Source organism: Seriola lalandi, unplaced genomic scaffold, assembly GCF_002814215.2.
Source record: "Seriola lalandi dorsalis isolate HSWRI2012SDOR001 ecotype SW California unplaced genomic scaffold, Sedor1 jcf7180002054188, whole genome shotgun sequence".
NCBI classification, from domain to species: Eukaryota; Metazoa; Chordata; class Actinopteri; order Carangiformes; family Carangidae; genus Seriola; species Seriola lalandi.
Window position 1 is genome coordinate 1108411 of NW_019524741.1, and position 27712 is coordinate 1136122.

The following is a 27712-nucleotide window of genomic DNA, read 5'->3' on the forward strand; positions in this document are numbered from 1 at the left end:
ACAGTCCACCTCTTCCTCTCTCTCTTCCTCTCTCTCTCTCTCTCTTACTAACAACCAGGAGCCACATATCTGCCGCGGTTGTTTGCTTTTGTTGGAACAATCTGCATGAGATGAATGTGTGTGGGTGTGTGTGTACAGTATTTGTGTGTATATGTGTGTGTGTGTGCAGTTCCATTCTCCTGAGGTGAAGAGCTGCTCTACCCAGTGACTAATGAGCTGGTCTACAACATTACTTAGAGTAATACCTCAGCCACCACCACTAAAACTCTACAGGACACGGGTGGCTCACTACTCTCTGACTCTGTGTGTGTGTGTGTGTGTGTGTGTGTGTGTGTGTGTGTGTGCGCGCGCGCGCACTCACGCAAGCACATTACTGTGTGTGTGAAGTGGTGTGGCTATGTGTAGGTTAGTCTGTGTGTCTTGAAAATGATGTATTTTCCTTTTCCAGTGCTGGCATCATGATTACTGGTTACATTCATTATTGAAAATTATTGAAATCGTACATTTTCATGAGGCTGTCATTTTTGAACTAAACATTTTAATGGATGCAATCATCTGTGTATTAAAAGTGAACATCAAGTGATTGCTATTATTTCATAATGCCAGTCTTAGATACTTGCAAGCCTGCCATGGCTTGCATGTCCTGCAGCAGAATCCACTTCTCAACTCTTCATGAAATCAGTATGTAGCAAACAATGTTAGTCACCACAATATGCATCTGTGTTGCACTCCTTGAAGCTCTGAAGCTACCATAAGTAGTGCATTTAGAAAAATATTGGCCAGAAGATGGTTGTTTTTTCATCAATTTTAATCATTTCATCAATTTCAACAGTCACAGTACTGTGAGTCACAAACCATAACAAGGATTTTGCTGCAGAGATAGATTGATAGATATATAGATAGATGATGCGAGTAAGGTCTCATCATTTACAGTCAGTGGAAGCAGATACACTGTATGGCCTATTCTGTGAGAGATCTCGATGTTACCTAGTATGGCATGGGCATCACACACAGTGATCAAACTATAATATTGTGTCACACCCTTTGATAATACACAGCACATTTACAAGTACCTTTTTACTGGAGAGGGTAAGGTCATTATCACCATAAAACTGCTTTAAATAGCTTGCAAAAACAATTGTCAGAAATATCTGCAATGAAATGTTAATGTTCTGTTTAATTTCCTACTGTTACAGACAGTCTCAATGCCACTGCCCCAGTTAACGTTCAGTCTTACAACACTGACAAAGTCATCATACATAATGTTGTGAAATAGTGTTTCTCCTGCAGATGTTCAACCTTCGTTTTCACTGCAGTAGCTGATTCCCCAGCTTCATCAGACATTTTGTAGTAAAGAGCTCATGGCTTACAGGATCTGTCTCTTAAATGGGTGTCACAGTCACCACAAAGCTCTTCGGTGATGAAGCAATCCATTTTGTCACCAATAATGTCCCTGACACGCACATTACATGACATAACCAGACTTGTTGTCTGGTTATGTGCTTGTTGTCTTTCATAAGATTACCTCTCCCCAGGATTTCCTTTTTCTTTTTTTCTTTGTACAAAATCTACTTGGATTTCTGGTCATGATGCCACCTTAAGGTCTACATTAGAGAGGAAAATCTGGTAAAAAATTTGCTACCATTGTGTTTTGTACCTCTATGTAAACAACACATTTAGGATGTATAGTAGTTCTTCCAGCATATTTGAAATAATTCTGTATGAAATTAAAATATTTTACTTGGCAGACACTCTCCTTTTATTGTAAACAAGACACAGTTCAGCACTCGTTTCTTTGCGACTTGTAAGCATGTCAACAACTATATCCTCTAGTAGTTATTTGTAATGTAATCCTAATCAGTCCCCTCCCCTTAATCGGAAGTGTGTGTTTCGTGTGTAATTTGTGCATGTGTTTAATAGAGTCGTTGTGCCCCAGGTGTTGGGCCATATTTTTATTAATCTGTTGCCTGCTGTCACAATGTTATAATAATGAGCACAAGATGTGACTTTATGATGTTGTCATGTGTGTGTGTGTGTGTGTATGTGTGTGCGCTAACGTAAGGCAGTAATGAGCAGAGGCTATGATACGATCAGAGATGTTCCAGTCTCTAGAGCAGATGTTACTCAAACTCCCATCTCCGCTGTGTGCTGATCATACTAAGCAGACAAGAGGTGTCTGCATGTGTCTCTGTCTGTGTGCCAGCATTTGTGTTTATGAGTGTGTGTGTGATAGACAGAAAGAGAGAGAGTGGGAGGGAGGAGTGCAGATGGGGAATTCTAACTAGACTTATGGTAGGCCAGGGGCAAATGTCCAATACATTCATGGAGAAGAAATCCAAACTGTGTTGGTAGATCAGGATGTGCTCACGTTGAATACTTGATTTGGACACAGCTATGACCTTTTGCTCTCAAGAGATGAGGTTTTGTTTTTCATATCTGATAATAATCAACACAAATTAAATGTGACATGTAGCATTTTTCAGAATCAATATTGGGATACTCTGTTATAATTACAGTAATCGAGATGTAACAAGATAATTAGTAGTTTCTGTCTTACACCACTTTGAGATAATGTTTCTAAACCACAATCCATGTCAACTTTGTGGCTTTCTGACACTGTTTCTAAGCATTTCCTTTTGATTGGTTAGATTGTTTGAAAATTTAAAAAGGGATATCAAAAAAGGACTCAAATGGCTGTTTGAGGCTGGCTCCAAAAGTGAGAGTCAATCCTCATAGACTCGATATGATAATATGCAACTTTACAGCAGGAATAAACATGTTAACAGCCTGGGACAAAAAATATTTGTGGTCTCTATAACTAATTTCCTCCTTCATGGCAACTGTATAGAGTGTGAATTTTTATACAACCCAACCATTTTAATTTTATTAAGGCTTAAAGTTCTGTATAATTGAGGGTGTTCTGTTTTGAGCGACAGGTGGGTGAGCGTATGCTAAGTGTATGAGATGAACTTACAGAAAGTTTCAACTGAATCTGCAGCTCATCTTGGCTTTACACTTTAAAGTGAGTTTCAGACAATTTGAGTTTGGACAAGAAAACCGACTGTACACTACCTGCAGCATCAAACAACTAGCTGGTGAACATAGTTAGTGAGAGATCTCTGCCATTGCTCTGCCACCAGGAGATTTACTGTGGTTAGAGGAGCAAAACATCAATGACTTGTGGTCCCCAGCTGATGACCTGATCAGGCCCATCGAGGTGTTCATTCTGGCTTCCCCTAAGCGGAGGCCTCACTGGAAGAGCACTCCAAGGCACCAGTGGAGGTGCGGCAGACAGCAAAGCCCAGCAGGCAGTCATCAACTTGTATGGCAAACTGAGTGAAGCGTTTAGCAGCTAAGGAGTCAGATATTTCCCTTAGGAGACCAAACACACCGCAAACAGAAGGGTGAAAATTGAATTTACATTTGCTAGGGGGCCAGACATATGACTCCAAATGAATGCTAATGTTGCTCTGTAACTGCTGGATGAGTAAAACAACCAACTATTTGCTAACAATTTGACACCTTAAAAAGTGATGATATGTCAGTGTTGTGTTCACAACTTCCGCTGACCTCAAGTGGCCCAAAAAATCAGTTCCCGGCAGGTTTAAAGACATTTATAACTACCGACTCAATGCCTTATTAAAAAGGGAACAAAAAGCAGATGAGCATTTATTAGTGATTAATAACATTTAAAACTGCACTATTACCGAATAACAGAGCTAGTAGGATTTTTCACAACTTGGAAATACAAAAGTTGTTCCTATTAAAGGCTTATAACTGGTGAATAAAGTATCAGTAAATTGTCATAAACCATTGATGAATCCATTGGGTATAACTTTTTCAAGAATGCCTTTTTAAAAAGTGGCCTCTTCTTTTCATATTTTACATCAGAAGAACATTAGTCTCAGTGATTCAGTGTTGTTAACAAAGATTACCTGTGAAATTTGATCAGGTGACATACTATATGATATGCTGTTTGAACAGCAGGAGATACACACGTTTCTGACATACTCATGTGAAAGTAAAAGAGTCAAGGGGAGGGGATGAAACGGGGAGCAGCTGTAGATTTACTGTTCCCATCGGAGGGTTTGGCCTCTGAGAGAAGCCATGTGGAGCGGCACGGCTCTCCCCTGGGCTCTCACAGCTGCAGATACCTCTGCTCTTTCTCTCTGTCTGATGCTGTCTCTCTCTCTCTCTCTCTCTCTCCCTCCCTTTCGCTCATCTCTCCTCCTTCTCCTTCAATCCTTGCATCCCTTTCTTTCTGTCGCCCTCCTTCTCCAGTCTCCTATAACTCTCCTGTGTCCAGCTCTTGGCCTTTAGCCACAGTTCTCTGTCAAACTGGAATTTGAAATCAACCTTTCTTTATCTGTTCTGACCTCTGTGTCTCTCTTATCATGCTGCCTCCTTTCTCAAACGGAATATATCTTTCCTCTCCCTACAACTCTTTTCTCACCCAGGTTTCCCTCTTATTTCCTGCAGATCATTTTTCATCTCCATTGCTTCTGTTATTCGTCTTTACATGCGCACACTAATACAATGTATACATCAGACATTTGTTTGTCCTTCTCAAAAGCTAGATAAAGTCTCCATCATTTTGTCTTATAAACTCCCACCCACCCTTCTATATATATCTGTATCTCTCTCTCCATCATCCCTCTGTTCAGTCTCGTAAGCTAAGTTTTAATGAGAGCTACGAACACTGCAATCATGCTGAGTCTGAGTATTGTTTTTCTCTCTTTGGGCTGTCCTTTCCATTAATCCATCTGCTCATAATTTATGTCTTTCCCTCTTTCCTTTTCAGACTCCTCTATGTTCTGCTTCTTAGGCTGACCCTTCAAACCTCCCCCATTTTTTTAAAAACTTTTTTTTGCCATCCCTTTGAGTTTGGACTCATTATGGGGAAAAGATAACCGGCATTCATGAATGTGGACACGCTGTCAGAAAAGAAAAAGGGAAAGATAGGACTGGATGTGGGTGTTAATGATCTTTTAGACCGTTACAACTCTTGTGAGTATTGCTTTGTTGTCTGTGGGAGAAGGCAGTGTGCTCTGAATGGCCCATTGATTTCAGGTGTGTGGAACCTTTAGTCACACACACACGCACACGCACGCGCGCGCACACATACATGCACACGCGCACACACACACACAGGGAGTCTGGGAGGCTCTGTGAGGTTTAGCAGAGCCTGTCTCATCTTCCCTGTCTATCCTTTAAGCTGTGTTCTGCTTTCTCACTAAATGCATGGCGGGTTGCCCTGGCAGAATGAACTAAGACTGGTGAGAGCAGGGTTAGCAGGTAGGACCCCAATTGCATCCAACACTCAGGCCAGCTCCAAATGTTTCTGTGGCTCTCAGTGGCTGCAGCATAATGATCTCATACATCAGGCCACATGGAGAGTGGAAGGTGCATGAAATGAGAAATACTATATTATGGCTCTTGGAATATTGATAGGCACAACAGTTGTTGCGGTCATCATTTGGCCATTTTTATATCCAACTGGGATTAAGATATAGCTAACCAACTTGTATCAGCAATGCTGCCTGTGGATAGTATTGAAGGTTTTTGCCTCCTAGGATTAGATTTCATGATTCTTAATGAATTTCTTCTCCTCTTTGCTCTTTTTTCTCACTCAAGCACCTCATTCCTTTAACCGCTCCACCTCCCTACCTCACCAGAGCCAATTTCCTGGTCTCCAATCTATGAAGCCCTCTTTTCCCATTAAGGCTGTAGGGGAGTGGTGGCTCTCCTTGGGTCTCCAGTGGTCATCAAGTGACAGAGTGGGCTTATTATGGTGTGGAGCTTGGGTATCTATACTGTAGTAAGTGAGAGGAAGACTAATGAGCGGTTAGATCAAGCATGCTACAGGGAGTGTGTTATGTACTCCCATTAAATAAACCATTGTAGTGCTAAATTTGTGTGTTTCAATGAGGCAACTATGCCTTCTAATCAACTGGCAAAGACGGCAACTTGCAGTAGCTCTGTAATGAACTGGTGAACTGTCACTCAGGAAGCGGCCTCATCGAATCAAGACTCTGTAGTCTAGAGAGGATTTGATTGTGCTGTTGCTTTCTTTAGGTAGCCTGATAACCTATCTGTGTGTATGTGTTTGACAAAGAGAAAGACAGAGAGGGATGCAGAGAAAAAGAGAAGGGTAATTAGGTATCTTTCCTCACACACTCCTCCTCAACCTCCCCCATATCTCCCAGAGGGGAGAGGAGCCTCGTCAAAGCCCTGTCATGAATTTTTAACAACCCTGTCGGTCTGCTCTCATGTGTGTGTGTGTGTGTGTGTGTGTGTGTGTGTGTGTGTGTGTGCGTGTGTGTGCACAGATTTACATGTGCATAGATTTACATGTGCATGTTCATATACAGTGTGAAGGAGAAGGGCATTTTGACACAAAATACTATAGGCCGACATTGTCCTATAATGTATAGACATGTTCCGGTCCCTTTTTTTCCTTACCGATTAAAAACAATTTTAAGAGCTGTATACTACTAACCCTGTAGGGATGTGAGATGATTGCTGTCATTGCTGTATGACATGGCACCAAAGGTTAAACATGAATGCCAGATAATCTTTCTTGTTACAGTTGAAACTGCTCATAGTGATCACAGTTGCAGTGATCAGCTGCTTGTATGGATCAAAAAGCTTGGTATAGAATCATTCCTAGACAAATGCTGTTAAAATTCTTTGTTTGTAGTAATCAAGTATTCCACTTACAGTGTTCATTTTGGTTGTTTTCACACTTGACAAAATATGGAAAAAGAATTTAAAACTACTGCAAACTGTCATGTGCTCTTCGACTGTCTCTCATCTCACCACACGTTTCTCAGCCAGTAATTCGAACCCCAATGATTGGCTGAGTAACATCACGTGACCAGTGCCTATTAAAACAGACGCACACAGTCAACATTTAATAATTCTCAGTAATTTAAAGGTTATAGTCTGGATCCAGGACAGTATCTGGACCCAGACTGCTGTCTGTCCATTAGTGACCTCAGCCAATGGCTAATGTTACGCTATTTACCAGAAATCAATTATTTTTCGCAGCTCTATAACGGTAGCTGCCACTGGCTGCCCAGCTCAACTTCCTGTGTAGGCTACTGTTTTAGATCAGCGAGGAAGAATTTATTCCCAGGAAAACTGCTGTTTTATCTGGGTGTGAAACAATAAAGTTTATCATTACCTTACATGGTATTGGATCGGTGCATAGACTCCCTTACTTGCCAATTCCTGATCCAGTATTTTAGGCAGTATCAGAGGCATTTCTGATACTAGTATTGGAATTGGAACAACTCTATTAATGTCACATAAATTGTTAGACTGTATAATATATGAAGTATTGAACAGCAGTTGCTAACACTCATTTATCATATCACATACAACATGCCGAGAGAGAAGTCCTGAACCAAAGGAAAGATCTGTAATCAGTATTCATATGATCATGTGCCTCTCTGTTTCTGCATGCATTTGCCGTGGTACAGTGCTATAAACATATAACAACATATTGCAAGAGGTGGTCTTGATTTATACCCAGGTGATAACACTCATATGTGACATAATCATAATGTGATGTTACATTGACATTAGCTGACATTCGACATTAGCTCAATGACAAGACCTCCTGCAATTGGCCTTTTCAGCATTGATATGAACTGCTGCCCTCGCTCTCCCTCAGGTGGCACATAATTCCAGCCTTAAATCCCATCTTCTCTTTTTTCATGAAACCATTATTGAATAAATAAGAAAAATATGAAGAACCAGGGTTTTGTTTAGAAAGTTGTCAAACCTTGGGTGTATCTGCAGCTGAGGTGCCACTGAATTGAATTATAAACAAGAACAGAATGGGATTTTTATATGACCACCCAGTTCTATCTGGGTTCTTCTTCCATACACTGTAAACTGTAAAACATTGGTAAAGCAGTCTTGTACTGATACTTGTTCTTGCAAGGTTACATCTTGTTGGTGCAAAGTTATCATAGATGTGGAGATTCTAAAAGAACAAGATACTAAATATCTGTTGGAATTATGTGGCTCTACATCACACATGTTTTCAGATTACTTATAAAATTAAATATTTACTTATATATAAAATACAAAAATATTTCAATTACAGCAATGGATTCAGATCTGCAGACCAAGTCACTGAAATAGTTTTAACGCCATCTGTGTCGGGTAAAAACAACCGTCAGCGTCGTGCATTTGATGGACACACTTTGTAAGTGGAAATCATATGATTCAGTGCTTGACGCGGTGATAGAACACATTATTTTTGTGCATGGTGAACATGGTGTGTAATAATTTCATGATCACTATTTTGTGTTGGGATGTGTGTGTTTATGGCTGGAATAGGATGTATATTTAGCTGCTGACAGCCAGTGCAGAGGAGGTGGAGACAGGTCTGGAACAGAGCCCAGGACTCGAGGCCAAAGGGATGGGACTGTTGATCAAGAATGGAACCATTGCTGACAGCAGACACATGGTCACAGACTCACACATACACATTCATACCCACACTCAGTAAAAGCACAGAATTACATATACTATAAGCATCGCATCCAGGGTTTACTCCTGCACAGGTCTGGCATGCCTGATGTTATGCTTTCCTACTTTCAGAGTCCAACAGATGAATATCAGAATGACATTCAGCTGTAAATACAGTTTATCTTCATTAGTTCAAATAGCTTTGATTAATTCATAATACATCCCTCAGTGGAGTTTCTCTGACACCATCCCAACCTTGCTGTTGTGAAGGAAGGCAGTGTGTCACACAGGTTGATTTATTTAAGGGCAATCCTTTCCTCCACAGGCTTGTCATTACCCTGTAGAGTCTGAGCAGGGCAGGCCAGGGCCAGGCCAAGGTTTGATCACTGTGGATTTGCCTGGGTGAACATATATACAGTTGTGCAAAAGGGTTTGTTTTGGTTTGCTTCTTGGCCTTGCTGTCTTCCTTGGGAACATGCTGTTCTTTTATTCAAGCCCCTTACCTTTTCCATATCAATGTACCTGCCAATAAAAGTGAAGCTTTGAGGAGGAAATGCAATGATGGTTGAATTATTTCACCTGTCAACTATGTTTCATCATGTTCTTGTAAGGGTTATTCTTAATTTTGCAGTTACAATCACCATTTGTTCCCGCACTGATAAATACAGTATGTGCACTTTAGTTTGTGTGTTGTCCTTTTTATTGCTTGTACTGTGTAAGATATTTTCCAGTGCGATAAATCGTATCATTTCCCAGTACGAGTGTGTGTGTGTGTGTGTGCATGGTAGAGAGATAGAGCAAAGGTGAGGTCAATTACATTTATATCCCCTTGTTATTTAGAAGTATCCAATTTGATTGACAGCCTCTCAGTTAGTAATCCACTTGCTCTTTATTCAATGATCTGCCATTTCTTACACTGTTGACCCCCCTTTTTCTCTTAATTCCTCTCTCTTTCACCCTCTCCGTCTCTCACACACACACTAACACTATCCTCCTACAGTACAACCTTTTCATTCTGACATTATGACACTCTGCGGCGTGGCCTTTAGCGAACAGTGCTGTAAGACCGTGATAGCCCTGTGGTTTGAGCTGTGCGAGTGAGATCATCATCATTTCTCTGTCTCTGGGATGGTCTCCATCGTGCCTTTTAACGTACTCTCTTTTGCTCAGGTTTTCTATAATTAGACCGATGCAGTGAAGGAAGCATGCCTTGTGCAGTTTCCAATCTAAATCCCTGTCATATTTCTCTCCCCAGAAACTGGCCACAGCTGCTGAGAAATTCCAGATGGAGCATCAGTGGAAAGACGAGTTTGAGGTAACAGAAAGACACAAAAATACAGACAAATGCTCGCACAAGCATATAGGAATACCTATATAATATACATGTGTAGGTTTTATGTGTGTGTGTTATATATAGTATGGTGGTAAAACGGGGAGATACACAGATACACAAACATTACAGAGGGGCGTATTCTGGATTTACTGGCAATAAATTCATTTGATTGTCGTAGGTTTTATTATGTTTGCGTTTGTCATCAGCAGTGATTACAGCTCCATTAGTAAATAGGCTTATTGCATATTATACACTGTTATGACACACTATGCCTCTCATTTCAGATGGCAGATAATTTGCTTTCTAAGAACCACCGTGGCAGACTATTGTAACGGAGGTGGTCAGGAAAAATGCTTGTCAGAGAGACAGTTATATATGTGTTTAAGATGTGAATTACTATATTGCTTTCTCAATGGCAGGGAAATGCTTCCCTGGAGCATTGCAAATGGTTCCAGGCGCACAGACACAGATGTAAAAAGAGGAACACTCTGCACACTCAGCTTAACTCATACAGTATTCATTCGACTGGTGGTGCAGACCAGTGTCTATTAACATAAAACTGGAGAATTAACTAATGGAGTTGCCTGCCAACAAAATAAAGAACTGTTTAGAAATGTATTAAGCATTTCATCATTAGATAAATGTTACGTGTCTTTGTGCAACACCCTAAAGCACACACTGAGTGATATTTCTGCTTGTGTGTGTCTTGTTTACAGGATGATGAAATCTCCTATTACAACGCAAAGGACAATGTGAGTGTGCTTTTTTCCCCCTTCTGCCTATTTGCTCTCCTTCCATTTAAGCCCTTGCAAACACACAGGTCACACTTGGACATGGGCCAGTAATATGGTTTTGCTACAAAGCACCCTCTCTCTCGTGTCCTCCCTTTCACCCCCCCATCCTCCCTCCTCTCTTCCATTTTTCTTCCTCTATTCACGTCTTATTTTTTCTCACTCTCAGTTTCTATCATGGCCTCAGCCATTTACTGCAATTCCTCCCTCTTTTGCCTCCTCTCCATGCTTTTTTTTCCCCATGTAGCTTCCTCTCCGTCATCCCTCCTCCCTCCCTCTCTCAGGTGAAGAGGTTTCTGCCATGTTCTTCTCTAATTGACAGATGAGATGTATGAGCTGGCTACACTGCTGCTTTATTAGGAAGTAACTGTTCACACTCACTCCCCCTCCCCCCCGCTTGCTCTTTCCTCTCTCTCTCTTCCTTGCTACCTCACTCCCTCTCTACCATGCATTCTTTCCTCCATATCTCATCATGCTTTTCTTCATCCATCTCCTACATTTGTCTGCGCTGCTCTCATTGATGTAAATTGGTGAACGCACGGCAGGAGTTATAAATCTCCACAAGGTGCACAGACAATCTGGCTGTCTCCTGCTTCCCCTCCCCAATGAAGATGATGAAAAGAAAAAAAAGCAAGATTTCATCAAGCATACAGTTGATGATGCTATATTTTCTCAAACAAGTTTTGAGGGTGTGAAAAGTGCAGCGATGACATTATCACGTCAGACTTATCATTAAGGCATAAAGCTTTTAAACAAACCCACAAATTGTCGGTACGTCATAGCATGCCTCAGCAAATAGAACAAAGAGGCTCTGTATGATGTCTTAAACTCACGGTCAGCATTACTGTCTGCATCTTGATTTTTTTTTCTTTCCCTCCCAGCTGGATGCAAATGAGACAGAGGGAAGAAAATACAGGATTCGACCAGACTTTAAAGAGGACCCATCATTTAGGCGTTTGACTGATCACAATCACACAGCTGTCCACATCCCAACTGACATCTATGATGGCTGTGAGTACACATCCAACAACACACAACCCCAGTGGTAACCATGGATACAATTCACACACCGACCCATTATGAATTGTTGTTTACAGACTGCGCCTCTAGCAAATTTACCCGTAGCTAAATGATGGTTTAAAAAAAAAAAAGTGACACAGCATAATCGGATCTTCCCCTGTACTCTACTGTATCTTGGCTGAGTTGTGTATCCTTGGGATGTAAATGAACACCCTCTGTTCTTTTCTAATGAAAGAGATTGATGTGATGATGATGATGATGATGATGATGATGATGATTTCAGGCTTTGTTTCAGCAAACCTCCAAGCATGAGTGTGGGAATGCATTTTCTTTTCAGGAAAGGTTTTGATAATGAGTCCTTTGATTGAATCTGTTCATGTGTTCTGAGGTGTGTAATTAATAGCTTTTAAAGCATAATGCAATTATAAATAAAAGTTTTGTTTGATACAAACTCTAGCTGTGATCTCACATAATACCAATGGCTATATATTTTACATAGTCCTGTAGGTTTTCTACATTTTCCAAGAGTACAAGAGTAAAGGTTCTATTTAGAAATGTGTCTTTTCTTCACAGTATAATAAATATACCAAATTTTATACTTAGTTATAGATGGTGCTTACACTTTATTCTGTGAAATCAAATAAGGTGGCTGTACTATATTTTCCCTTGCTCTGTTAGCATTTTTATAACCAAGTAAGAGTAATTTCACTGTACTGTTATAAAATAGAATGTGGGCCATTTTATGTCCGATGGTCGTGTGTATGTGTGTAAGTGTGTTAAACAATCCAAGATTATATGAAACATATGTGCATCTGTTAAAGAGTGTATTTGCCCAGTTTTTTATAAAAGTACATTTCTGATCATTTCATCATCAGGTGCTGACATTTACCTTGAGTGGTTCAGAATAATTTGATACTCCAGAGTCCATCTGACATTAGCACAGCTCAAGTTGAATGTAAATGACTTAAGGATGGTCTGTCGAATATCTTAACTGTGGCCTGAATTATGTATTATATTTGAATGGCTTTCTTTTCTTCTATTTTTACATTTGAAGCACTTGGGTGATGCATTTATCATAGTGTGACAGGAGAGAGAAAGAAATTCAATGCCTTGCTTCAGGATACTTCACCAGGACACACAGTTCATGATAAGTTTAAACACGAGACCAATTACAGGAGAGTTTCTCTAACCACCAGCTTACACTGTGGCTGCTTGGCTTGTGTTTGTATATTCATGATGTGTGTGTGTGTGTGTGTGTGTGTCTGTGTGTGAGTGTGTGTGTGTGTGTGTGTGTGTGTGTGTGTTTAGATATTCAGTAATTAGCGTACAGTAGGATGTGGTGCGTCAGCAGTGACTTGGAGGGACAGCTGAATGGAGTGACGTCCTCAGCATGGCCCTCAGCCTGCTGGGGAACCGTCTGGCCCCAAGGTTACGTACTTCACCTTTCCAGTGACCCCAGACACAGGGGCAGAAATGAGGGCTGGGGATTGACACACACTGTTGGCAGGGTCTGCTATCTGTAAAAGTGCAAGCCTGCTTTATTAGCATGCTTTTGAACTCGTTGTGACTTTGTCATTTTTTTTCCCAGAGACACCTCTCTGGCCATATTCTGGGCTGGGTGCCATGATTGCTCACACTACCTTTCTTTCAAGGATGCTGTTTATTGGTAACCTGTAATGAGTATGCATAGATACACTGAGCTGCTAGTGTGTGTGTGTGTGTGTTTTGAGTTTGAGACCAGGTTAGAATTAGTTAGGCTAGAGCAGGAGTCTCCAGCCTCTCAAAGTGAAAGTGACTGAGAGCTACTCATGTCTATTATTAGTTACATTTATTCACATATTGTATCGAAACACTGATATCCAAACCAAACCATCTGCCTTTTAAACTCACATTAGTGTTAATTTTTGTGTCTAAAATCTGAGTCATAATTAATTCAAACCTGAACATACAGACATGATACACATAGTCTTAGATTCTGTGTGATTCACAATCTCCAGTAATACAATTATGTCTGATGTCCATTGCAAATAAACAGTTGATAAATCTGCTAATGGATCAGAGGAGAAAGAAGCTCCTTATAACCCCAGAATCCTCATGTTTTGAAGTTTTCTTCAATATTAAAGTAATCCAGTGATAGTTGTCACCGCATCCGATGGTGCATAGCAAACAGGAGCTTATAATAGCTAATTCAGCATGCTTATGTTGTACCTCAGAATGTAACTCACTTAATCCATGGCAACTTATTTCCTGTTCCTTGGAAAGGTTTAGTTAATATCTGTTCTGGAGGTGACTTTTAAGTTTTAATATAACATTATTCAAAAGAGTTGCTAACACTGGACGTCACCTGTGGTGTACCTCACGTGAACAAACTTGACAGCAGCATAACTACATTTTGCTAAACGCTGTTTAACAAATAATAATTTGCTGTCAGAGAGTGGTGAGGTGTCTGTGTATTTACTGCTGTACTATACATCCATGATTTGTACCGACTATATTCTCTGAACCTCTGGGTGAGCTACTCTAAGACAGGGCGCAAGTTACTGGTGGCTCACGAGTGACTTGTTGGAGACCCCTGGGCAACAGTTAGAGTAGGGGTTAAGATCTGGCATATAGTGCTGATAAAAAATGAATGTTCTCCGCATATGAACAGTGAGAAAGTGTGGACACACATGGAGGAGAATGTGTTTTGTATTCCTGGGAAAAAAAAAAAAGAGACAGAGGATTCATACGTTATTGAGGTTTCAACTCTTCAATTTGATCTCCACCCCATAAATGTTCCAGGAATAGCCTTTGCTCAGCTGGAGAAAATTGGATTTTCTGAGTAAAGTGGAAGGCAAGTTTATGAAATCACCTTCTATAGGCAGCAGCACATCACGTGTGTGGGACGAACGTAGGATATGAGATGGACCTTCAGATGACAGACAGATCACCACGAAAGCCGCATCTGGTGGTCCAGGGAAAGACAGAGTGTACGAGACAAAGAGACGGAGAGATACACTGTGCGACAGACAGACAAGAAAATGTTTGAATTCAGCAGTGTTGCTTATGGTTACAGAAGCCAAAAATGTATGTATACAATATATATGACACCTGATGGCTAGATACCGTTGAACAAAAAAATTGAAGAGTAGATATATGATATTTCTCTCCTTCCAGATACAATGCTAGCTAGCAGTTTTTGTCTTCCAGATGAACAGAAAAAAAACGGCCGACAAAAAAGACATCAACCCTCAAAGTGACAGAAAGAGAGATGGAGATAAAGAAGTATTCAGTCCAAAATGACACTTGTTTTTTAATGTAGGAAGAATGCAGTTTTTAAAATGTAATTTTATAGAAAAAAAAGACATATTCTTTTATTCAGGCTGAGACAGTCTGATATTCCCTAAATAATTTTTATTGTTAAAATATAATATAGTCTTTAATAGTCAGCATCCCCCTGTGGCCCAGTATACTGTACACACCAGCCTGTGCTGTGAGTGTTTTGTCACTACTCTACTTTGGCAGTGACATCACCTTGCCCAGTCTTCACTCTGCTCTGGTTTGCTATTGTGACCTTCTCATCACAATCATCTCAAGCTTTGGTTCTGTTTTTTAAATGGATTAAACAAATGAGATATAACATGTTCACTCTGAGCTTAAGAGGTGCTGGCAGTCAGGTACTGTTACCTTTGGACAGACTTTGGACAGTTTAAATGCTAAGCTAAGCAAACAAGCTGCTGGCTGTAGCTACACAGTAGCGTTGTGGATGACACATATCACTACATCAGAGTGAGTTTTTCTTTAGTGGACCTAGCATTCCTTTGTGAGTAATTTGATGACTGAGTGTATAGGAGATGTACTATTTATCCTTATTTAAAGCACTGGAAATAATGTACTATTTAATGTTAAAGAGAACCCATGTTGCATTTGTAAGTGAATTATACTGCACCTGTGATGTCCCAACTAGATGAAGTCATCACTGGGTGTAGATTCAGTGTGGCATCAAAGCCATGCCGAGTGGAGCCAGGGAATTCATTAGTGTCAGTGGCAATATGGGCGACTGGAGGATACTGTATCCACGATGAAGCAGCAGTGGAGTTTAGTTTATTAAATATTATGACTAACTCAGGAGCACTCAAAAGCACCTGAAATATATAAAAAAAACAAAACAACATACAGTATTCTATTGGTAGTATTACTACTGGGTTAGATGTTGGCATACTTGTGTAGCACTGTATTCTGTACGTACATGTATATGTGTATCTTCTGTATCTTACTATGTAGCTATAGTCAAATAGCTATTAGTGGGCCTGTGTGTAGGTAGCTATCTACCTGTCTGTCTTCATCAGTCTTTGTTTTAAATTCACAGGTACAGTTTGTAATTTTCTCATTACTTAACAAGGCATGTGGTGTTATTTTCTCTCCTTTTCCCTTTAAAACTACACTTAATGAGGAAAACACATTAGTGAGCGCACACACTGCATGTTCTCTCTTTCTCTCTCTCCCTTTCTATAATAAAAAAACATGCACTCCTGGCAACCGAGGCTTCATTAACTCTCCCCTCTAGAGGCATGCATGCAAATGAACAGTGTTTGCTTTGCACATCAATGAGCCACGTCACTCTCAACACAGGATACCAATCTATCTCACACATATGCACACTTACACATACGCACAGGCATTCTCATACAGAGTCACTTAAAACAAATACCTGTACAATATTATATACAATACTAGTATATACAAAAGAAGAAATGAAAGGAGGGGTAAAAGAAGAGCAGTAGGGAGACAGACAGAGCAAAGATAGAGTTGGGGCAGAATGCGCTGTGTCTCCATCCATCATAGTGAGTGTTATGTGGCTCTGAGCTGTCTGGGTGCTGTGTCATTACATCCATAATGCCTGTTGCCTCTCACAGCACACACCATCAATCACACACATGCACACATACAAACACGCACGCACGTGCACACACAGGTTATCGGGTGTTTCAGGTACCATTAAACACAGTTTAATTTTTGTCAGTGCAAACCTACTACTTGCCAGAATACTATTCCTCAGTAATTGTTCCTAAATATCACCAGTGGCTCTGACTGGGTGCTGCTGGCCTCATATTTGCTCATGTGTCCCGCTGGGCGAGTGGGCCAACACTGAGCGGGCCTGTGCGTGAATCTTAATGAATGTGTTAATCTAAGAAGTCCACATGTCTTTGCTGCAAGCTCACCTGCACTGCTTTGTCCTTTAGTCATTATTGGAGAATACACACACTGACATGTACCAGTGTGTCCAAGGGAATGATCTTCTTTCTAGTATATTGTCTTTTCACAAGTATGTTTATGTGTATGTTTTGTGATGTGTTATGTCTGTGTGGTTTTCCAGCCACCATTGTTCTGAATGAGCTGAACTGGACGGAGGCACTGGAGGAGGTGTTTAGAAAGAACAGAGAGGATGACCCGACTCTTCTCTGGCAGGTGTTTGGTAGCGCTGCAGGCCTGGCTCGCTACTACCCAGGTAAAAAAAGAAAAAAAAATCATATCTTCTATCATCCTATCTTCTATTTGATGCTGTGTGTGTCCTTCCTTATCAAATTGCAGCTTCACTCTTCAGCTGATTCTTATTTTGTTGACCTATGATACAGCATGTAGCTTTTAATCATAACTAGGGAATATATTCACAAGTTTGTTCACACATCACTGGGCAAATAACCTCAATAAGTAATCTCCATTGCTCAACTTGCACAGATTTTATATGTGATGCCATAGTGTCATACTATCTTTAACTGCATTAGTGCAGTGCTGCTCTCTGCCGTGATTGTTTCCTTTGCCAAGCTATTTCTATTCATGAGATTCCAGTCATCATTGACTCTATATCTTTATGGCAAAAGTTTATGTCTAATATTCAGGAATTTTCATTGGCCATGAATTTATTCCTCTCTGTTCCTTTTTTTTTTTTTTTTTTTTTTACCTTTTAGCATGCATGATAGGCAGTCACTCTCTCACACTGGTTTGTTTTCATGGTGCCCCTCACTGACAGCATACAGATAGAGAGCAACTGATCATTGTCAAAGCAAGTGAATCCAGTGCTCTGTGCTTTGAATCTCAGATGAATATTTTATCTTATTTCCCGGCTGTTTACCTCTTCAGGAATAATTTTAGCGAGCTGAAATGTGTTATAATATACATGGTGTAAGAAATGTAGGATTCTATCCCACAAACCAACTGTCATTATGGCAGATATGTAAGTGTTTTTTTTATATATCCTCCCAAAAAGTGGCGTTTCTTATCTACATAATGACTGACAGCGACTCCTCACTGCTGAGCTGAATGTGACGCTGCATATTGCCAGATATTTGCAAATCAGCGATGTGTCAGAAATCAGACCAAAATAGGAATGAATTTTATTCCCTTCAATTATCAAGACATTATGATCAACATACATTCAATCTCTTCCTAAAGCTTCTCCCTGGATGGATGCTCGTAAGACTCCCAGTAAAATTGACCTGTATGACGTCCGCAGGAGGCCATGGTAAGAAAACTGGCATAGTATAGAAGGAAGGAGCACAATATTAATTGAATTTGAATGCAACCCTAAAATTACTGTTGTTATGCATGTAACTATTTACTTTTATGTTGTGTTCTGTTTGATAGTTTCGATATAGTTGCTTATCACAGGAAATAAACGTAGCTTTTACTTACAAGTGTACTAAATATATGTTGCACCACTTTCAGCGGAATTGCATTATGACAATATAATTATTTTAAACAACTCTGATGTGTAATGAATAACACATCCAAGCAATATGTAATAATTTTATAATGTTATTTACAGCTCTGAAAAGGTTAGAAAGTAGAAAGAAAAGAAATGCATATCTGTAGAACACAGTTCATTGCATTGAACACCTTTTTGTTTACATTTGCCATATCATATATTGATGTCTGAAAAGTATTGTTATTAATACTGTTATATTGAATTCAGAGATATTGCCCAGCTCTATATGTATGTAACACTCTAATAAGAATGGCTCAAAGTGTATAAGTAATGTTGTGTTGTGTTAAAATGTAAATCACTGGCCTTCAACATATTTTAAACTACTGTTGTGCTGTGTTGTTGTGAGTGTGTGTCTCAGTCCAGCTTGTCTTTTCATTCATTAACGTCCATCTAGGTACATCCAGGGAGCTGCCTCACCCAAAGATATGCTAATCCTCGTAGACGCGTGAGTTACGTTATAACCTCATTGATCCATAACCTTCCCACATCTGTCATGATTTCCCTTGATTATAATGCATGGCATTTGCCTCATAATGTAATGTATTTCCCAAGGCAGAGGAATTTCTAATTACATTGAGTAAAATCTCACAGGACAAGAATTACAGAGACAGATTGCAGTGAGAAGCTGTCAGGTATGTTTTTTTTGTTTTTTTTCTTGCAGGAGCGGGAGTGTGTCAGGCTTGACTCTCAAACTGATCAGGACCTCCGTCAGTGAGATGCTAGAAACTCTGTCTGATGACGACTACGTCAATGTAGTTTATGTGAGTATTATTAAACCTTCCACTTGCTGAGCACTGGGTGGTCTGTTTGTGCGAGGCGGCGGGGAGCATGATGCACGCTGAGAAAAAGGACAGAGTGACAGACAGATTCAGAGTGTGCGCATGAATGGGCTTGTGCATTTACATGCCCATTCACGTACTTTCAGATACATTTAAATGACGGCACACACACGAAGACATTGCGCGCATACCCCCACACCCACACACACACGCACACACACACACACACACACACACGCACACACACGTACACACACACGCACACACACGTACACACACAAGAGAGATGGAAAGATGGATGACAAGTAATGAAATATGGATTTCTCTCCGGTCTGGCCACCCTGAAACAGACCTTTAATGAAATACCCACTGCTCTATTTGGTGTACGGGATTAAAACACTACATGCCCCCACCACACCTCTTCACCCATATGTGTGCGTGTGTGTGTGTGCACATGTGTGCACATTCCCACTGCCCCTAAATGAATTAAAACTGCACCTCTAACAGGAGTGACTCATCCATCACTCTCTTGATCTCGCCATCACTTTTTCCTTTCATCACTGAGCCATGCAATTCCTCTCAGCATTTTACCATATACCTCCATTCATCTCCTCGTGTCAATGAATGATCTCCCTGTACACTGTACGCCTCTCCACCTCTATACACAACACCACAACTTTCCTCTTTTCACTGCGCCCACTTTCTTTCCCTTCATTTTTACTTTTCACACCCACCAATCACTTCCGTCGCTCCCCCCCTCCACCTTTTCATTCCCTTACCATCTATTCTAGGCCTTCCATGCTTGCGATTACACTCGGAAAGAGCCAATCAGGGGACTGTGTGATACGTAGATGGCTGTCTGTGGAGGTGTTTATTGAGACGGGTCTTTATAGAGATTGGAGCTGTCTTCATTCTGCTCGCACAAAGACAACCATTCACACGCTGTTTCCTCTCCCCATGGGACCCTTTGTCTTGGACACAATGTATTCTGTTTCATGGTGGACTTGTGATTCAGCAAAGATGTGCAATTATTCGAATCTGTCGGGGACCTCAATGTGTGTGTGTGTGTGTTTGCGTGTGTGTGTGTGTGTGTGTGTGTGTGTGTGTGTGTGTGCTTAAGAAACTGAGACAAAATGAGAGAGATAAGTTCAAAGAGTAAAGTACAACTCACTTGGAACTTTTTTTGGTTTGTTTTTCTACTGTCCTCTAAAACAACAGTGCAGTGGCTGCCATGCGTCATTGGTGGGTCTTAAATTTGTAGCTTTTGCCAGTGTTTCTATGGGTTACAATAACAAATTCCTTACAAAAATAATTTCTGATATCTGGGAACACAGTGAAATCACTAGTGACGTACAAGAGCATAGAAAACATGAGCAGTTAGACTATCAAGTAGGAGTTAAACAAGCCTAATGTTTCGCCAGGATATCTAAAACACTTTATCTTCATAACATTCATTATATGTGTGCACAACTACAGCAAGTACAGAAGGTCAAAATTGACCAGTATGGTCCTGTGAATTGCATTGCATGTTTATAATAGACAGTCTGGTTCATAATTTTAATGTTCGTTTTTTGTTTTATTTTTTAAATAGGTTTGGTTAACCTGGTGGTTTGTTTACAACCTGTATGATCACATGATCGCTTTAGTTTTTAGTTTTTTTGCTCCATCCTGACTTCTATTTTTTTTTTCTTTTAGCTATATTGCCACATTTTCTGATGAGCAGGAATAATCCCTTAATTACCTTCATCCTGCCACTCAATATATCAGTGAGCAAACTATAAATCAGTGGAGGTCAATTTGCTCCTCCTCCACCAAAACTCATTATTCTTTCTCTCTGTCACCCTCTCTCCCTTTCCCTCTGTCATTGACTTACTTACTCATACACACACACACACACACACACACATACACAGCGCCCTATGTCTGGCCCTGAGGGTGTTGTAACCTGACACTAAATCATTAATCTCTGATATTACCCATAAATCCCTCCTCATTAACAGTAGCCCAGGGACTAAGTTGGCATTTGGTCATGGAAGATGCTCACAAACTTCCTCCACAGCTGCGGTAGGTCAGAAGAATGCTGATGGCTGTTCCTCTCTGCTCATTCTTTCCCTCTCCGTCCTCATCCTCTTTTTTTTTTCTTTTTTTTTTTCTCATTTGTGTTCTCGCTTTCCCTCACCCTCCCGCATCACCGAGCTGCCGTCACTTTGATCCGGCCTGTTCAGCCGTGTTAGCCGGTGTCAGTGCTGTTAGCCAGCGTCAGTCCACTTGGCAAGCCAGAGTACCAAACCAGAGTAGCAGAAAGTCCAGTGGGATTAGGGCTCGAAGATTAGCCTTCTCTCTTGTGTCTTCACTAATCCATTCCCAAGGCCTGGGCCATCACATACACACACACACACACACACACACACACACACACACACACACACACGCACAGACATACACACAGATACAAGAGCTGTTGTAATAGGATCACAAGGGAACAGTGGAATTTGTAGTAGATTATATTCACATTTGCATGCAAGGCCAATAACAATACTTTACAAAGCCATAATGTGTTTTCTCAGTAATATGCTCTTTCCTTTTTTGGACATAATGGGCCTATCTACAAAAATACTGCCTTTCTAATCAGTATATGGTTGATTTGTCACATGCAGCACGTGAGCTCATTATTTTCTATATGAGATACACCTTCTCACTTTCCTGCTATTGAATCCCGTATTCACATCCCCCACCTCACCCTTCTCTTTTTCTGTCCTCTTCCTCTCACTTTCTGCTCGTCGCCCTCCCACATTCCTGTCTCACCTTCCTCACTTCTCCTTTTAATAGATAATGTGATAAAAGATCCCCCGTGTGGTCTACGTGGGCAATTATGTGAACCTCCATTATGTTTGTGTGTGTATTTCTGTGCTGTCGCCTTGATTCAATCTTTTTGTTAATGCACAGCCATCGTGACATTGCCTTTCAGTGCAGAGAAGATGTGTATGTCTGTTACTGTCAAGGTAAAAGGAACTTCAAGGTTGGCACGCTCATTGGAAACACACACACATATGCGAAGGCATCACACAACCATGCATTCATATGGTCAGGGCTCTTTTTGCCTCCCTGCTTGTCTGTGCAGATCAGTGTTTTCAGCCTCCCTATACTGGCCATCTAACAGAGACACATTGATTAGTTGAGATCGATGAGGTGCAGTATTGTTTTAGAAGAGTTCTACAACACAATAGATGTGTGGGTTTACTACTCTGCTGTCTCGTGTCCTTCATGCACACTTATGACATATTATTTTCGAATTATATTATTCATTTTGTCATTTGTATTTATTATCATTGTGAGCTTTTTGAAAATGCCCTTTGTGTTCATTCCAACATTAATTAAAATTTTCAGCTCAGACATTTAACAAGAGGAAATACGGACCATCAGTTTGACTTGTAGCACAGCTCAGTGTATAAGGAGTCAAGCGTGTGCGTGCGTGTGTGTGTGTGTGTATGCGTATGTGTGCTGTGGGGTGAAAATGAGGAGGTCTCACCTTTAAAAAAAAAAAAAAAAAAAAAAAAAAAAAAAGATGGTGTTGCTGCCTAACCTCGTTCTTATATAGCAGAATCTTGTTTCCATGGGTACCAAATCGTTGAGCTCCAAGGATGTGAAGCAATTAGTGGGGTTTGATGAATGTGTCTGTTTACCACTGCCTGATAACAGCCAAGGCCAGGTGGGAGTGTTTGTGTGTGTGTGTGTGCGCGCGTGTGAGCTGCATTTATATCATTTGTTGCATATGCATACATGTTGTAGTTGTATGTATAATTTGTAGGTTATAACTCCTCGCCCTTGCTTTCCAGTTTAACACCAGGGTGAAGAAGACAGCGTGTTTCGATCATCTGGTTCAGGCCAATGTGAGGAACAAGAAGGTGCTGAAGGACGCTGTGCAGAACATCACAGCTAAAGGGATTACAAACTACACAAAAGGCTTTGAGTTTGCTTTTGAGCAGCTCTCTGCGGTGAGATTTTCTAGTTTTCTTTTTTTCCTTTTTTCTAATGAAAGAAGAAGTTATTTTGTGTAACTGAGTGCACCAGAGGCTTAAAACAAGTTTTAAATGAAAGTGATTTGTGATACCCTCACATTTTGAGCAGTAGCAGAGTATTGTCTTTTACTGCCATCTGCTGGTTAAATTTATTATCTCGACTCAACTGTCTAGACAATGAAAAAAATATTAGATTGTTACACCCTAAAATGGCAAAAAGAATGATAGCTGAGGTTATATAACAATACAGCTTTTAGAAACATGTGTGACCAACTCTAAACCTGGTCTGTGACTGAGTATTAGTGATAGAGTTAAATATGTTGCACAGTTGGGTATGGTTTGGTAAGAACTGCCTAAATCTGAAGCCCTGCAAATGGGTTCATGAGGCTGCAATGTTCATAGAAGTCTGTTTGTGTTGGACTGAACAAACAACAGTGGCAAAAGATGAAAGGCAGGTTTTATCTCTTGTGAGTGTGAATGTGTGTTTTACGCTTCATGGCAGTCTGCCCATTAAATTATGAGCAATGTTTTCATTTTAAGCTGGTTACGGAATAAAAGGAAAGTTGTTGAGGTCACCAAAATAACCAGGGTTCGTCCACTGGGGATTATACACATATTTAAATGGAAAATGATGGTGAATGTTGCCTTGAACCATTAGTTTTGGGGATATCATCATAATGGATTCTTTGACATGGAGTTTTGATCAAGCCAAAGTTTATGGCAGTAGGAAAAAGATATGTTTCAAATTTTAAGAAAAGGGCAGACTGACAGAAAGTGTCCTCCTCAGGCCATGCAGCTACATGGGCGAAGATATATAACATACAACAGCAATCATAAAATTCTTATGTATTTCCTTTGACTAGACAAATGTTAGCAGAGCAAACTGCAACAAGATCATCATGCTGTTTACTGATGGAGGAGAGGAAAGAGCTCAGGCTATACTGGAAAAATACAATGCTGACAAAAAGGTATGTAGATATCACACACACACACAGACACACACACACACACACACAGACACACACACACACACACACACACACACACACACAAACACACAAAGAGGCCATATGATACTGCAGTGTGAATTGTTTGCTTTTATCTACGTGGATATGCTCCCGTTGTAGTTTTTATTAGACTCAGCTTTTTGGAACTCCCTTTGGGTTGAAACTTCCGTGTGTATATCCTCTGTACCCAAAAGTTTATGCAGAAGGCAGATGAGGTTTTCTGCGTATTATGTGAAACAAAAATCTGCTCACACACACACTCACATACACACACACACACACTCCTGCACATGAATACCCACTAATGCGCACATGCACAAGGTAGAAAATATGAGCAGGTTACACACACATATGACACAGAATGTTAAAAGTTTTTTCAGGTTAAAATGTATCACATATTTTAATTGTGACTGATTGAATGTTAATTGTAGTTAATCGGAAGTGTATGATGCATCATAGTGTGTTAAAATAATCGAATAAATCTAAATTATCAGCATCAGCATCAGCGTATCTAATGACTTTATACTACTAAAATATGTCAGTTAACCTACAAGAGAGTATTTTTTTTAACATTGTGAGAGTTATGTCATGATAAATATTGTTGAATTTAATCTTCTGCTCCAGGTGAGGATCTTCACCTTCTCAGTAGGACAACACAACTATGATAAAGGACCCATTCAGTGGATGGCCTGCTCCAACAAAGGTACAGCACGGATCATAATACACATTGGTACTGAGTATTGTTGTCAGTTTGTTATGATCCAAGAATTAGATTAAGTTGATCAAGCTCAGGTTAGATCTCAGGAAATGGTTTCAAATACATTTTTATACATGTCTAATAATTCACCTATCACTATGGAAACAGTTGTGATGCGGTGGGCTGCACTAGACATTTGCATCATGCATCATTTGCTCGCATTTGGTCCCTTTCCTATTATGTATATTTGTTATCTGTCGCCTTCTAAACACTTTGTGTCTGTTCATTTTTCCAGGTTACTTCTATGAGATCCCGTCCATTGGGGCCATCAGAATAAACACGCAGGTGATTTTAGAAGATGATTTATTCATCTATACATTCATCGTCAGGCATTCAAGAGATGCATTCTTTCTGCACTGAAACATTAATCTGGGGACTAAGATAGTGTTGTTTTTCTAATGTAGGAGTACCTGGATGTCCTGGGGAGACCAATGGTTCTGGCAGACAAGCAGGCCAAACAAGTCCAATGGACTAATGTGTATCTTGATGCTTTGGTATGGCATCATTTATTTTTTTCATCTAATTAACAGTTAAATGATGCACAAGTGTTGTTCTTGCTTTAACATGATTCGATTCCTGAGCTGAAAAATGTGTCTCCATCAGGAACTGGGTCTGGTCATCACTGGAACACTCCCTGTCTTCAATAAAACCAAAACCAAAGATGACAGGAACGGCGAGGTGCAGTGAAAAAATGCCTGAACAACTGCTTGAAAAGTAGGCGGAGTCATCAGCATGACTTATATACTTATATTTGCCTCATTCTTTCTCCCTCATATTTTCAGCACCAGAATCAGTTGATTCTTGGCGTAATGGGGATTGATGTGTCTCTGGATGACATCAAGAAGCTCACACCACGCTTCACAGTGAGTTTAACACCCATATGTGATCACATGCACACAGACAAAAACATGTGTCAAACTAAAGTCTTGTGACTTCTTCACTTGAGAAGAAGATACTCAGAGTTTTCTCTCCAGGGCAGTTAGTGAGTGATGTGATTCCATTAGATGTGTTGTTCTTTCTAATGTCTGTATTAAATCACCCTCAAATAAAACTGTCCTTATCATTAAATACAGCCCGTTTGTTGCATCTTATAGTCTTGTTTTTTAGGAACAGTGACATCCTTCTTTTACACACTTTTTTACAGACATTCCCCATTTATACCATACAGCACAAGTACTAACATCATGTATGTTTCTGGATATCTAAATCCCCTCTCCTCTGTTCATCTTTTGCATCAGATTGGTCCAAATGGATACTACTTTGCCATTGATCCCAATGGATACGTCCTGTTGCACCCCAATCTCCAGCCAAAGGTATGGCAGCTGGCCCTGTGCATCACTTTCTGTGATCCATGGTCCATGTCTTGAAACATTATGTTATATGCTTACTATTCCACATGGTTGCGCAATCACCGCTTGCACTCAGTGAATAATACGCAGACTAGCAGATGGTGCAGACACTTTTCAAACTTTCTCCATGTGCCGTCACGCCATCAATCTTCATAAAGAGAATTGATTCCGCAGTTAGAGTATGACTTGATATCGTCAGTCCTCATATGTCGGCTAGAAGCTCACTCAGTTCCATGAGATAAAATATGTATGTAGACTGGGCAGCGAACTGGCATATATGTTTAAGAATGAAGGATAAAAAGAGGTACTGTGGCATATAGTAGAGATAATGTGTTTTAAATTGAAAATAGTATATCCCGCAATATAAATGAATTTGCTCCACCATGAAAATTTCTCATGCTGCTGCTGTTTGCAATTTCTCACAAACACAGTAATGTGTTTTTTTTTAGGGTAGCTTATACTGTACTTTCAGCTTACTTTTAACCACATCAGCTATTTAAACATTTTTAATAATGATATTAAATGTGTTTACAAGGCTCACATTTGAAATAATATCTGTGTTGACCTGCCAAAGGCCCCGATTAGTCTGACTTCTCATAAGAATGCAGCAGGACCTCTAGCCACTGGCAGGTTTTAAGATGCGACCCAGTAGAAATTAGCCATGACCCCACAAGAGGTTCCAACCCTTCTCTCTGTGAATCCCACCACAGCTCACTACCTTCAGCCCGAGGCAATGCGGGCTCTGACAGGCTGCATATTGGACATGTGCTGCCTAGGACTGAGTTCTGTGTCTGGGGTCATACTGTTAAGAGTGGCACCTCCCTGGATATAAAACACTGGATCCCTGAAGACACGCACTCACATCCCATCTATCAATCCACAAGTCCCCACAGTGTAATCCATCAAGACAAACACTTATGGATCCAATTATTTAATTCTCAGTTTATTAGGTTTTATTGGTGTGGTAATTCAGTTGTTGTAAAAGCACAATCAATTTAGTTTTAGTTTTAGTACAAACTTTGGCTCTATAATAATGATAAGGTAATGATGTTCTCGAGTAGATTATGGTAAATAGACGTGCAGGGAATTTATAAATGTCCATATGTTTATGTCCTTCTGATTTTCCCTTTTAATGGAGTGGTAAGAGATAGAGCATATAAACCTTTCTCTCTCCCAGATTGAGGAGGGATTTCCTCTCGGTTTTGTCCCCTCCATCAGTTCACCCAGACTGGAAAAATGAATTCTGATCAAAGCTGCATGTGTCTGTATGTGTAGAAATACTTTCCAAAATAGCTTTGAGTTACTGTTGGAAATGATACAGTGTACTGTATGTAGTACAGTAAACATGTTTTTTTTCCCTTTGGTTGACTTTTATTATTGTGATTATGGCAATTTCCCTCTCTGACAATGTGACATTCTGCAGACTTT

The 27712-nt window shown here is 40.2% G+C and overlaps 1 protein-coding gene across 2 annotated transcripts in view; it reads left to right on the forward strand.

The window, feature by feature from the left end:
- LOC111653379 (voltage-dependent calcium channel subunit alpha-2/delta-1) overlaps window positions 1-27712 on the forward strand; it is a 58039-nt gene that overhangs the window by 10666 nt on the left and 19661 nt on the right. For both annotated transcript variants that reach the window (XM_023403975.2, XM_087173388.1), the window contains exons 4-18: window positions 9740-9799; window positions 10534-10569; window positions 11490-11619; window positions 16985-17116; window positions 18061-18130; window positions 18768-18818; window positions 19035-19134; window positions 22989-23147; window positions 24035-24139; window positions 24803-24881; window positions 25171-25220; window positions 25340-25429; window positions 25539-25613; window positions 25718-25798; window positions 26174-26248. In XM_023403975.2, coding sequence (XP_023259743.1) covers window positions 9740-9799; window positions 10534-10569; window positions 11490-11619; window positions 16985-17116; window positions 18061-18130; window positions 18768-18818; window positions 19035-19134; window positions 22989-23147; window positions 24035-24139; window positions 24803-24881; window positions 25171-25220; window positions 25340-25429; window positions 25539-25613; window positions 25718-25798; window positions 26174-26248 — 1293 coding nt within the window. The remainder of the gene's footprint in view (window positions 1-9739; window positions 9800-10533; window positions 10570-11489; window positions 11620-16984; window positions 17117-18060; window positions 18131-18767; window positions 18819-19034; window positions 19135-22988; window positions 23148-24034; window positions 24140-24802; window positions 24882-25170; window positions 25221-25339; window positions 25430-25538; window positions 25614-25717; window positions 25799-26173; window positions 26249-27712) is intronic.